This window comes from Plasmodium coatneyi, chromosome 6 (genome assembly GCF_001680005.1).
Source record: "Plasmodium coatneyi strain Hackeri chromosome 6, complete sequence".
NCBI lineage: Eukaryota > Apicomplexa > Aconoidasida > Haemosporida > Plasmodiidae > Plasmodium > Plasmodium coatneyi.
The window spans coordinates 1,195,174-1,208,710 of NC_033561.1; the positions used below are offsets into that span (position 1 = coordinate 1,195,174).

A 13,537-nucleotide genomic window follows, 5' to 3' on the forward strand; every position below is an offset into this window, starting at 1 on the left:
GCATATATATGTACAAGTACATTTATTTTGTTGAGGTACATATTCCGCTGCAGGTCTACCAGTCGGTTGTTCATATGTCGTGTAGAGGAGCGCTGCGTTGGTGTATATGTCGGATACTGCTGCGCATGAAGATGGCGCCCCTGTCCAATCGGCATATACAAATAATATTTACATATGTGCGTAGTTGCACATGGCGGATTGGTTACACGAGTGGACGTCCTTCAGGGGGGAAAAGGAAAAAAAAAAAAAACGGAACATATTGGAACGGCAGTAGTGTCACAGGGCGAGTTTGTTAATCTCGTTCAGTTGGTCCTTAAGGTAGTCGTCGCTCCAGCGTTTGCTCTGCAAGGGGGGGAAATGAAGGTAGAATGGTTTAGTGTAGCAGAATGGTGCATGTTCTGAGGTGGACGTGGCTGTCCTGTTATCCCTCCGGGGCGTCCTTTCCAACGAACCTGCTCTGCGTAAAAGTGCCGGTCGCGTGCACCAAAAGGCTGGTTGCATCGGTCTAGGGCACTCAAACTGGAGAAGCTTATGTCTGGTCTGTCGTGTACAGCAAATTCGTATTCATTTTTGTAAAAGAGGAAGTAATGGATTATATCCTTCTTCGTTTCAAGAAGGGAGTTATTCAGGTAGGTGCATTTGAAGGAGTGATCCGTGTCTTTAACCAAGTAGGACGTGATCCCATTTAGAACGTCTGGACAAGAAATGAAGTTCGCTATGGCATTCGTTTCAAGGTTTAATGCTTTTAAGAGGAGCTCCGAATCGATCGTGAACTTGAGTTCCGCTAAGCTAACTTCTTCCTTGGTTGTTGGGACTATTTTATAACTATTTTGTGTCATCTGATTGTATATTTTTTTTGTCACTTGGGCTTTTTTGAGTAGCTCCATTTTGTACGTTCTAAGTAGGTGCAGAATTTCAAATGTTAGATGTGCCGCTATGGGGGGTTGCGAACAGATCTGTTGATATGTTTTTTCTGCCCAGAGGCGAACCCTTTCGTTAGGATTGTTTTTCTTCCTAGATGCATCTAGCTTGGCCATAATTTGCATGAGAGAGGGGTACTTAAAATGGTCGTGAATTATTTCTTCGTAATTTTTTAAGGTATACAATTTGGGGACTTTCAAAAAATGCTCTTCCAGGAGGAGGTTCGCATCCTGTTCGGACACCTCCAGTTGGGACTCCGATGTGAGTTCCATCAGTTCCAAACAATCTTCTGCTATCCACCTTTTTGTTAAACCGCACCATACCAGATCGGAAGATTTTATTACCTCCCCTGTGAGGGCTAAGTAGAATCCAATGGATCCTCTCATATTGGCTAGCACGTAGGAGATGCCACCATAGGGTAAGAAGGAGTACTTCAAATTGGTGTACGAATATGAGGAGTGAAAATAGGAAGCGCTGTTGTTGGCCAGGAAGGGGATGAACCCCCCAGAACCTCTAACGCTGCCGTTACAGTAGACTATGAGTGGCTTCCTATATGAAAAGATCAGGTAACTTAACTCGTTAATGTTGTGCAGAATCTTTTTCAGCACATCTGCGTGTTTGTTGTTTTTCCCTTTTTGGTACACCTCCACGATTTTCAAAAGGTCCAGTAAATTGAAACCATGGGTTAGGGAATCATTCGTGATGGATGTTAGGAAGGTAAACCTTTTTGTGAAATTTATTTCTCCATTTAGTAGCTCCTTATACAACTGGTTAATACATTTTAGGTCCATGTATTTTTTGTTCATGAGGATTGTGTTCATTCCTACGTTACTTCGGGTGTATACACATTCGTTTTGTGATGCTCTGTTCAGGTATTTTGTTTTGTTCGGTTCTTCGTTGTGAATTTGGAGGGGGTCCATGTATATGTCATCGTCTTTGAAGATGGATGTTCGGATGAGCTTTCTGTCTGCGTTGCAGGGGCGGTGTCCCTTGGCGGGCATATACGGGTGGCACTGTGCACTGGCGCTTGTGGTGAGGTGTTTAAGGTGGGGGCCCCTCACCAGGTGGTTACACGTAGGGCGCCACATTTGGGGTAAATATTGTGCGGTAACAATGTGTAGTAACAATGTGTGGTAACAATGTGTGGAAACTTTATTTTGCTGCATTACAGTGGCGTGTTTTCCCCTTCATCTGCAGGGGGGCCCCTCCGCTATGCAACCTCGCTGCGACGCCTGTCCCGTTTGCAGCACTGCCGTAGCCCTCTCCTCCACGGAACGACTCTTCCACCTCAGCATGAACACATTTTTGTGAGGCAGAGAGTTTGGGGCATATTTTCCCGGTCCCTGCTTGTTCCCCCTTTTTCTGCCATTTTTACAACCCATTTGTGTTTCTTCTCACCGCGGTGGAAAAAAAGTTTGGCATATTTTTTTTTCTTTTTTTTTGGGAATTATTTTGAAAGGTTCTGCGCGGTGCGGTAGCGAGTTGCGTATGGGCATTGGAGAGAATTTGTTGCCGCTTTGGTTGGTCTGTATGCCCCGTTTAGGCAGTTTTGCCCCATTTTTGTGACTTTTTTTTTGCGAACCAGCCAAGTTACACCATGTATTAAAGGTGAGAAAAACCAACTGGAGAAGCAGCTGCGGATTAGCGGCTAAGACATTTTACCGATGAATGTTGAGCATATTTTTGAACCCATTTTGCCCCCACCTCAGCGTTTACTTATTCCCCCTTTGGGGACATTGTGTTGGAGGATGATATGCGAAAATGGGGGGTAGCCATTTAGGGGGGGGTTTGCGAAAGCTTATCAGGTTGAAGGAAAGGTGAAAAAAGGTACCTCCGGCAAATGTACCAAATGTGTTGCATTATGTAAAGTGTGCAACTTTTGTAGCGTTCCGCTTTTGCGTAGTGACAATTGGGGGGCCCCGTTAAGTGGCGCATGCCCGTCTACAACAGGTCACCTGTCATGTGGTCTGCGATTCCGGCGCCGTACAAGAGCTCCAACTAGTGAAGAGAAGCGTTCCATTTGGGAAATCCCCAAATGGGGAGAAATAAGTCCGCATGTAGGGTAGCATACATATTGGGGACGACATGGCTATCGACGTGATGGGAAAGAAAAGGTGGTACATTTCAGGTGTACCCAATAGGAAGTGATAAAAATGCAAAATGAATTTTTCCCACTATTGATGATGAAACCTTGCTGGGGAAAAAGCAACTACAATTCTTTTCTTTTAACAACGGATTTTACAAATTTTTCTTTTTCCATCACTGGGGGTAGCATGCAACTGGGTGCGGTGATTTTGTTTTCACATTTTCATCACTTTTTTTTTTTTTTTTTTTTGGGGGGAAGACTCCTTTTCACGCTATGCAGTTGTGTATTCCCCATTATGGAAAGGACAGGCCGATCGTTTGGGAGCCAGCCACATTTTGTTCTTTTCTTTCTTCAAAGCGGATCGTGGTTGACACGTAAGGTGTGTGCGTGTGTGTCCGTCTTAGCATATGCACTCGTTTGTCTGCATTTGCATTTTTGCGTTTCCGTGCTGCGAACTATTTTTATTAGTGTATATTTATTGATTACGCATTTGCGTGTACGCGTAGCAATTTAAGGAGTTTCACCCCCACTACGTGAGATTGCCAAAAAGGAGAAAAAAAAGGAGACTTAAGACATTGTACTTTCCTTTTGTGAGGTGACCAGGAGGTACAGTTCATTCGTTTGTTCAGAGTGGCAAGGTGAGAGGCAGAGTTGTGTTTTTTTTTTTTTTTTTTTTTCTGCAATCCCAGCGGGAAGAAGTGCAGCCGTGTAGTTCCAACAAGTGGAAACATCCAGTGGTGAAACTTGCCACCTGTGCAACGCGCGAATAATCGAAAGTGTGTTAAGCGTAACTCCCCAAAAATGAGGTACCTGAAAAAGTGTAGGCTACTCTGCTGCGTGTACCTCCTAGTGGCAGGGATCGGAACGCTTGCCTTTAGGAAGAACAAGCTTGACGGGGGTGCCATAAACATACAAGGGAAACCAAACATGGGAGAGGTGAAGCAGAATGGAACGGTGACGAACCAAACAAGTACAAATACATGTAGTGGTAATTACAACAAAAGTGCCGGAGGGGGGGAGTGCCCAATGGACGCATCAACAACAAATGGAGTAGAACAGAAGGAACAGACGCAACAGACGCAAGACGTGGGGAAGGTGCAAAACGAAGCTTCAAATAAGAACAACATTCTGGACAATGTCGTGATCCCGGAAGATGCATTCGAAAGTGCCAAAAGTTTGTGTGAGTTTGTAGTAATAAAAGGGGAACAATTTAAAGCATTTTGCAAGCAGACCATTTTTTTCAAAGAAATTCAGCTTCTAAAAGAGAAGGATCCAAATCTGTATGCACAGATAGCAGGTGAGTCATATGAGAACCAAGCTACCTCCAGTTTCCAGATCCTGAAGGATGAGGGAGATAAGAAAATCGTAATGGAGGACGACAAACATGATCCGAAGATGTCCATTTTTTTTTTATTTCAAAAAATGTGCGTTGGGGGAATCCCTCTGGCGTGTGCTAACATACTCAAAGTGGACAACGTGTTTGACGTGAATCAGAGTGGGAAGCCAAGTGGGGGCAGTGCCGATATGGCGGAAGCAGAAGACGTGGAAGGTGAAATAACGGGCGCCACGGAGGAGGGAAGCCAGGGGGTTTCGGAAAGCATCACAGACTTGACCGAGGAGAGCAGTTGACGGGTGAACGCATAGCGAAGTGACCCCAAAAGTGTTTTTTTTTTTTTTTTTTTTTTTTTTTTTCCCTTTCTCCGTGCAAGTAACAATCACTGCTTTGCACCCTTTCTCGAGGGGGGAAACCACGCTGCGTGAGGAATGAGCACCTTCCCCATTTTTCCGCTCACTTTTCACCGTTCATTTTTCAAAATTTAGAGTTTCGACTTTAATTAGGCGTTCTGCCTCGCGTGTGTTAATTTGCTTTGCAGGCCGTGGTGCAATTCGCGCACCAGCCATGAGCACACAAGGAACTTTAAAAATGAAGGAGGTTCGCCCGGCCTGGCAGTGCTGCGAAGTAGCGGCGGTGAGGAGGCAACTTCGTAACAACTTTGCGGTGAAGAAGCTCCTTTTTAAAGCGGATGGAAAAAGGGGCGACGACGCTCGTGCAACAATGCGTAGGGGGGGGAAAATCTACTGACAGGCTGCTGCGGGTAGTAGCACTGGTGTGATGACGCCATGACGACCCTCCCTCACCAGTCAGCGCGCAGGGCACTTATCTGCTCCTGCACGTTGGCCATGTCTTTCTTAATTTTGGCTCTCCTGTAAAAGATGGGGCAGTCCCTATTCATGCAGATGACTTCAGCGTGCAGGTTCCCCTGACACCGTTGGCATTCCGTCCACAGTTGGAAAAACTCATTCTGCTTATTTTTGAAAAGATTCATTTTTTGCATGTAGATGGAGAACTCCTTGTTGGATTTGCAGTGGTTGCAAAGAGGGGGTTTTTTAATGGAGCTGTTACATCCGATGCATCTGACAGCCTTTTGTAGAAATTTGGAGAGAGCAGTTTGGCTGGACGTTAGGATGGTTTTGTGTCTTGTGTGTTCACCACAGAAAAGGGAGTCTGAGTTATTCATGATAACTTCGAAAATTCTAGAGAGGGTGTTCTTAATTGCATCTAGGTAGTGGTTGTAGTCAATAGCTAGGTTATTGTCTAGGACGTAGAGTGGGTCCTCTGCTCGTTCGTATTGTGCTTGTCCTTTAACCCCTTTGATTATAATATAGCTGACTCGATCTCCTACATTGGGTGCTGTGGCGCTGTCTCTTTGCTTTAGCTTTTTTGCCAATTCTACGTGTGGTAGTCTAGTCTCGTAGTCAGTTTTTCCCAAGGATTTGGTTACCACGAGGAGACTCATATCGATGTTGTTTGTGAGTAGGTCCTTGATTTTGCTTTTTGTATATTCGATAGCACTGTTCAGGTTTTTTTCGATTAGGAGTTTGTTCAGAACGGTTTCCATCATTTGTTGGATGAGAATGCAGAAATCTCTTCTAACCGTTTCGATACCTTTGCAGTCCATTTTGTCGTGTTTTTCCGGTGTGGTGTAGAGCAGTCCAGCGTACCTTTTTTTGTTGAGCAATAGATAAGGACAGTAGACTTTTTCAAATTCTAGCTTTATTGGGTGTAGGAACTCTTTACTTATCCTTTGCGCTGCGTCTTTTCCTAAGGCCATCGCTTCGGCAATGCTGCTGGTGCCAAACTTGATCATGACTGAGTCAGTGTCTCCATAAACCACAGTGGAGTTGTGTTCAAATCCGTTGCTTTTGCTGTAGTACTTTTCGACGGATTCCTTTGTCTTATCAATCATGGACCTTCCTAGTGTGGTTATAGACACTGCAACTTCTAGACAAGGTAGTTGTCCCCCTGAGGCGGCACCCGTGTATCCGTATACAGAGTTGGCTGAAATTTTCAGTGCTAGTTGTCTTCCGTTGAGCACCATTTTGGTAATTTTGTTCGTTTCATTTTTTATGAGAAGTTTGACTTTTTTTCTTGCATCTATTAATTCTTCTACGATTAGGGGGAGGATTCCCTTTTTCACGGATCCCTTTACAAATTTGATATTGCTTTTTCCTTGAATGGAGGTGACTTCCTCCTGTTTGAGTCCCTCTAATTCGGAGTTATTTTTGACCAACGTGGAGTAGCACAGATTGTGTGCTATCATGATAGATGGGTACAGGGATGCAAAATCGAGCGTCGAAATGGGTTCTATGTAGTACCCTTTTATGGGTTCTAAAACGGTAGCTCCTTCGTACTTTTCATTGCTAGCAGGTTTTATATAAGTACTAGGGATAACATAATTCAATTCTTTGCATTTGCGGTAGAGTTGTGAGGTGACCTTAATTTGTTGACCTCTCGTGAGGAGGTAAACGAAGGGTGTCCCCGTAACTCTTGCCATTTCTACGTAGTTGTAAATGAAGAGCAATTTATCTATTAAGCGAAGAGGAAGAATGCCGTCTTTTATACAATAGGTGGCAATTCTCTTCCTGGACTCTGGACTTTCATTTTGCAAATCATTCATGATGCTGTAGTGGACGTCTTCCTTTTGTTCCTTCAAGAATTCGAAGGAGACGTAATTAAGAGTGTATGATTTAAGCTTGTAGTCCCTCCTTATAAGATCGTAGACGTCAAATTGGATTCTCCCATTTATGTTAATTTCTTTCGTTTCGTGGTTCCCAAATTGTTTGGAGGAAAAGTTGGACTCCTTTACAACACTGCTGATGCTTTTTATTCTTCCCAACATTTTCAATTTTTTCAAATTGAGTGCAGTTCCTCTGTTTAGAATGTAGGGCAAATCAAAGTTTATAATGTTGTAACCGGTGAGGAAGTCTGGATCCAGTCTAGTGATGAACTCATTCCATGCATCTAGTAAGGTCTTCTCGTCGTGGAACCATATGACGTTAGAACCAGGGATGCTGGCACACTCCTTCAGGGTGAAGATAAATTTAGAGCATTTTCCGATGGGGTCTCCTTGAAAGTATAATATGGATGATATTTGTATGATGGGGTCGTTTTTCGCTTCGGGGAAGCCTTTTCCATCTAGTTTGATACACTCTATGTCGAAGGAAAGAATTCTTAACTTGGGGATTTGCTGGTATTCGTTCTCCAGTGGCATGGGTTCTAGATGTTCATAGGATATATCAATTTCGAAGGAACAGTTGGATATTTTCTTATGTTTGGGTCGAATGTAGAAGTGCTCTTTCTTGCAGAGCAGCCAAGAAGAACCGGTGATTTTCTTATCAATTATGTAACGTAGAATGAAGGGCAAATTTGCTTCGTAGACAATCCCACCGATGTTTTTTCCATTTACATTAACAACACCTTCGAAAAACTTTTTCAAAGTAGGAACCATCTTAGGGAGGAGTACCGTAATTTTTAGGAAGTCTTTCTTTCCCTCACGTTTGTAATACATTAGACTTTCCGTTTTTACAATTTCGATGTTTAGAATTTTTTGGTCATACATTTTGTACTGATTATTCATGTTAAGATTGTCATTCATCATGCACTCCAGCTTTAGGAGGTCCTCCTTTTGGAAGTTGCTTGGCATCTCCACGTAGAAGTAGGGGAAAAAGTTGTGCACGCTTACGAGAACGCTATACCCATCGTTGGTTACCGTATAAATGTGGATGACCGGCACGGAGATGTAGTTCTTCTCACTGTTTTGAAGCATGGTTCGGTAAGTAGAGTAGATATCCGTTAAGGCGCTTCCATCATTCGTGGAGACCATGTTCTTGAAAATGCTGTCCACTGTGTATTCTATATCTATCTGGAAGAGGAACAAATCGCTCTTGTTGGATATGTGAATGAGCCCGTTGGCGTCATAGGGGCTCGGTCTTTCGTACGTCGCAAGCAACTGGTCAAACTCTTGGATCACCACGTTTTCGGGCAGCTGGTTGTTCTTCTCCTTTTTCAGCTTCTCATATAGCATCCCATATGGGATGACGCTGGTGAAGGGGCACTTCTTCATGCTCTCCATGGGGTTTTTCTTGGCGGTGCGATGGAGAAAGGCGAACTTTTACTTTTACACGTTGCTTGCACGATGTGTGCAGTTTACGTAGACGTGCGGAGGGATTGCTCTATTTGGTCGCTCACTGGTAGCAGTTGCTTGGCTTCCTGTACAGCCGGACGGGGCGCAGAATTAGTCTTTTCTCCCAGGCGTCCGCAGGGCAGCCACGAATTGCTACAGCGAAAAGGTGGGTTGATCCCGTTGGCGTTTCATTCTGTTGGCACTACTTTGGCATGTTCACCATAGCATCCTCCTCGCCATCACACTGCCAGCGTGAGGCAAATCGGTTAAGTGCAAAAAAAAGGGGGAACGCGGAAAAGGAGATGTTAACCTTTTTTTGACTATATATCCTTGCTTCACCTTTGGAAAAACGTGATTTAAAGAAAAAAACGGAATGTTTCCTCAATTGGGCAAGTGGCATAAACAGGAAGGAAAAGCCTCGTTGGATGGGAAGAGCTCTTTCTTGTGCTCGAAAAAAAAAAAAAAAAAAATACAAAAGCGGAATGGCTGTTTTTTTTTTTTTTTTTTTTTTTTTTTCCTTTAAATGGTTTTCCTGAACAAAGGCGCGAGCACAGCTCGATACACATACCATCACAAGAGCGTGTACGGGGGGTCTGGTGTGAGCGAACCTCTGAGGAGTATCAATCGACAAGCACTGGAAAGGTAAGTGGTGAAAGATGATCGGAGAGTTCCTGCACTTGGATAAGTTTTCCCTTTCATGAATGTGCATGTGCAATTTTTTTTTTTTTGTCTCTTTTATTTTTATCTGAAAATGCGCAAAGGAAACTTTTGGGACATATAGGCAGAGAATATAAAGAGTCTCCCCCTTCGTGGGGAAGATGCAGCTCGGGGGGACTCAACGTGTGTGCCTGTGTGGAAAGCCTTTTGTGCAGATCTCCACAGGGAAGGTAACCATCCCCCCAGGGTTATCCATCACGGGGGGTATTTTATTTTTTTTTTTTTTTCGCCCCTGTTGCGTGTAATCCGCCTGGAGTTTCTGGACAAGCGGAGGAATATGCCCATGCAAAGATATTGTTAAGAGCAAAATGGAAGCCACGCAGGGGAGGATGTTTTTGCATATTTCCCTTTTGTTATAATAATTGTATGAACTTGCACGTTGTGGAAAAAAAGAATGAGGAGTGCCTGGATGGGGCACATTCCCCCCTTCCACCTCTTTCCACTTTAAATTTCCACCAAGGAGGTGTTCCTTTTATTTGGTGTTGTTTTTCGGTTATTTACGGGACACTTTTATTCGACCTTCGAAAGAGACCCACCTGACGCAGTCCCCATTCGGGCATGTTTTATGGGAGGGGCATATACACAGGGGTGTTTTCACAAGGGTATATAATTTGGTTCGAATATAAGATAGAGAACGCACAAAAGGTTCAGTTTTTTGTGCATTTTTATTTTTTTTCTTTTTACGAAACGAGTTTGGCAGCATGTGGTTGCTTATGATTGTCCTCCTTTTTGCGAATAGCGATAATGGAGATTCCTTTTTCGGAGGTGGGCATGCACGGGGGGGTGAGGCAACTCGTGGGTCTGCCTATGCAGATGAGCATGCATAAACAAAGCGATGCACTGTTTGTTTAGCTCGTTTGGATAATGGGAGGAAAGGGGTGTATGAGACGCGATCGAGGGGCTTCCCCTTGGTTGGGAGAAGTGACACATGGCACGTCGAACATTTGGTATGCTACGTGAGGACACATGAAGAGTTAAAAAAAAATTACGCCCATGATGATGACAGGGATGACGATAGTCTGTTTTTCCTTCAATTATGTTTTCTCATGGGGAAATTTTTTTTAAGGGGCCCCCCTGCACGCTGCATGCATATGTTTGGTAAATTGTGGGAGGGGCGATTTTTTCGCCTGGCCGTGGGGAATTTATGCTAAGAGGAAAGCATTTTTTAATGAGGAATTTTTTTTTTTTTTTTCGCATACCTCGCCACTGCCCTTTTGTTATTCCACGGGAGGATGCACATATGTATTTGTATAGGTTTTCGCATGCTCAGAATTAGGCTTGTTCTGTTCGTTCCTTATTTTATTTTTTATTTTTCTTTTTCCAATGAGGAGAACACAGTTCACGTGGGGCCACTCACTGTGCAGCCTTTGACATGTGACATGTCACATGTGGAAGGAGGGGCTGTCGCGTTATGCCACTCCTGTTGCGCTGCTCCTGCGGTTGATCGTTGCAGGAAAAAGTGGCCACTTCTATGACGGTCAAGTCAAAAGGGGAGTGGCGCCTTTTTTGCACAAATGCAAATGCATGCAGGTTGGCCACTCTCGTGCAATGGAGAGAGTTCCCAAGTGGGCGTAAAAATGGAGAAGAAATGTTTCCCTTAGGGAGGCACTGAATGGTGGGGTTAAATTCACCTGAACGAACGTGCATGCAAAATGGAGGGAAAAAAAAAAGCAAATTGACGCGCTATCGGATGGGCATACTATCATATTGGCAGATGAGCAGATTAACGAGGTGACGAGGGGGAGGGAAAAAAATCCATGAAGATCTCCCGTTCGGCCTGTCTTTAGGCAAAATTTGTCACCCACAAACACATTGAGCAAAATTGCATGCGCGAAAAAAGTGCATGCCACTTAAAAATGTAAGAAGACGAAAGACATGCTTTAGTGGTTCTACACCAGTTGTGCATGCGTGTTGCGCATGCGTTGTTCACCAAAGTGGCAATGTTATTTGGGGGGGAGGAGGGGCTCCCCTCCTTTTCTTCACTTCACCGTTCGTGAGGATATGTGGTCTCATTTGGGAATCTCTCCCCCATCTGCAAAGATAAGGAGCTAAATATATATGTCTATATCTTGGTCTTTTCCCCCTTTTGCGCGTATGCACATCCTGCATGTGGTTTTGCTTCCTTGCGCATTTATGTGGGTAACACTTAGTGGTCTTGCAGTTATCCCCCACCCCGTGGACGCGTCTTGGCTGCGCCCCGTCGTTTGGTTTTCTTCGTATTCTGCATTTTTCACTTGAGGTGTTCTCTTAAAAGGGAGGCAAAAGGTGAGTCACAAAAATAAAATTAAAATGAAAATAAAATTAAAAAATTAAAAATTAAAAAATTAAAAACAATAAAAAATTAAGAACAAATTAAGTCGAATTAAAACAACTTCGCTTGTTTTTTCCAATTTTTTTCCCCCTTATACGTTTTTTCATTTGCCCAGTTTTTGTTAACTTTTCATTGCAGCTGTTTTGCTTTCTGTGCAACCAACCCCACTTTTCGATATCCTCCTTTTTTCCCACAAAACCCCCGCTTACCTTAACTTTGGCTCCCACTTTTGGAATTTTTTTTCGAAAAGAATTTTGTATACCAAGGTGTAACCCTGAAAAAAGACATTTCACCTTCACCCCTGCTGATTTCGCTTTTTTTCGTTGAAACGGTCGCTGCTTGGAATCAGAGCATCACTTTTCCTTTCAAGACGTGTAAACATATAACCGCAACGGTTGAGGAAACAACTCTACACATAACAGAAGCATAATATAAACTCTCAGATTTTTTAACCCCCCGTCTACCACGGTGAAAACGAAAATGAAGATTGTTAAACTGCTTGCCATTTTCGCAATTTTACCCATTGTATGCTTGTTGGGAGAGGAGAAAGTGGACGTCACCCCCCAGAATGATGATCTTAAGATAGAAGACCTGGATATCAACAAGAAAATTAAAAAACTTTTACATAAGAGAAAATTAATGATGATATCCGTAATTGCGGCGGCAGCACTGGCTGCGGGGGGAATACTCGGTGGAGTGGGGTATGGCATTTCGCAACATCGCAAAAAAGCGCGTTTGGAAAAGGATGAAGAGCCATTTACAGATATTTTTGATGAACCTCAACCTAAGAAAGAGACGGCCCCCTTTAAAATGACGTCGGAAACAATACACCCCGAAATTCACGTTTCTATCCCGGAAGCTACCGGATTTGTATCCCCATCCAATATAGACGTGCAAAATATTGATGAGGATACAGGTGAGCACTTGGGGAAATAATTCTTTGTTAATTCAAACGACACCAATGCTTGAGCTTCTCCCATTATCTAAAGCGTACTGTCTCTACGCCGCGGGTACGTCCGTGCCTGTGTGGATAATGGGGGGTACCCATCCTTGGTCCCATTGGTAAAAAAAAAAAAGAGAAAAAAGAAAAGAAAAAAGGGATGATGTGATAAATAGAAGATAAACAACGCTTCATATTATCCTTCAATTTTTTTTTTCTTTGGGGCTTCCAATGGGTTTTGAATTACTTGTCCTTATTACTCCTTTGTACAATTAGCAATGTATTTATGTTTCCTTTTTTTTTTTTTTTTTTTTAAACTTTAGACATATTAATGGAGACCCTGGTAGACGAGATTGGCCAAGAAGTACGTGAAGAGATGGACCAGTAGGTGGTAAACTGACATGCGCAGAGAAAAGAAGTACACAAGAAAAGTGCAAACACAACCCCATTGAAGAAAGAAAAAAATAAACATAAACACATTGTACTGGAGGGTAGCCTTTGCCGGTTTTTCCGGCGCGAAGAAGCAGCAAAGAAGAGGTGCAGTGATGGATATGGATGAACCAACTTGTGACTTACTCCCCCCCAATTGTCTACCATTCGGCGAAGCGTCCACCGTAGAGGAACCAAACGTAGGGGATAAATGGTCTGGGAAAAAAATAAATAAAATAACATTTCGACACGACAGGGATACCTTCCAGGAAGGGAAAAACCTTTTTCGCATGTGCAACGCAGGACCACCTTTGGTGCATTTTCCCGGTTTGACCAACTTGAAGAGGAAGAACTCGTGGAGGAAGAAAAATATGTACAGATAGAAGGGCACAAACCGACATGGCACAAATCGACATGGCTACGTTGACACATGTTGTATTCTTTGCCCGACGCGTGCTCCGCTCTGACGCGCTTTGAATCCTGTGGTCTGGTCTGTGGGTTTACTTTTTACATAGAGAGCGTTCTAAAGAGGAACCAAGTTTTTTTTGCATTTCGGTGGAGTGGCACCGACGGTTCTGCAGTTCCGCGTGGTTGCAGCACCGGTTCACCCCCTCCCCAGTTTTGTAACTTTTTTTGTGATCGTCCGTTAACCTGTCTGTATGTATCTC

The 13,537-nt window shown here is 43.6% G+C and overlaps 4 protein-coding genes across 4 annotated transcripts; 2 read left to right on the forward strand and 2 right to left on the reverse strand.

Annotated features, from left to right (window-relative positions):
* Nucleotides 1-276: 276 nt before the first annotated feature.
* Nucleotides 277-2,009, reverse strand: PCOAH_00015300 (3-hydroxyisobutyryl-CoA hydrolase; the record flags this gene model as incomplete). The annotated part of the gene is made up of 2 exons (XM_020058339.1): nt 277-342; nt 453-2,009. The coding sequence occupies 2 exons, from the start codon at nt 2,007-2,009 to the stop codon at nt 277-279; spliced, it is 1,623 nt and encodes a 540-aa protein (XP_019913820.1).
* Nucleotides 2,010-3,808: 1,799 nt separating this feature from the next.
* On the forward strand, nt 3,809-4,636 carry PCOAH_00015310 (Uncharacterized protein; the record flags this gene model as incomplete). Its single annotated transcript, XM_020058340.1, has 1 exon — nt 3,809-4,636. One exon carries the CDS (start codon nt 3,809-3,811, stop codon nt 4,634-4,636), a length of 828 nt encoding a protein of 275 aa, XP_019913788.1.
* A 506-nt stretch (nt 4,637-5,142) lies between these two features.
* PCOAH_00015320 (DNA polymerase) lies at nt 5,143-8,421 on the reverse strand (the record flags this gene model as incomplete). Its single annotated transcript, XM_020058341.1, has 1 exon — nt 5,143-8,421. The coding sequence occupies one exon, from the start codon at nt 8,419-8,421 to the stop codon at nt 5,143-5,145; it is 3,279 nt and encodes a 1,092-aa protein (XP_019913758.1).
* A 3,559-nt stretch (nt 8,422-11,980) lies between these two features.
* Nucleotides 11,981-12,828, forward strand: PCOAH_00015330 (Early transcribed membrane protein; the record flags this gene model as incomplete). The annotated part of the gene is made up of 2 exons (XM_020058342.1): nt 11,981-12,416; nt 12,764-12,828. 2 exons carry the CDS (start codon nt 11,981-11,983, stop codon nt 12,826-12,828), a joined length of 501 nt encoding a protein of 166 aa, XP_019913724.1.
* Nucleotides 12,829-13,537: the final 709 nt, after the last annotated feature.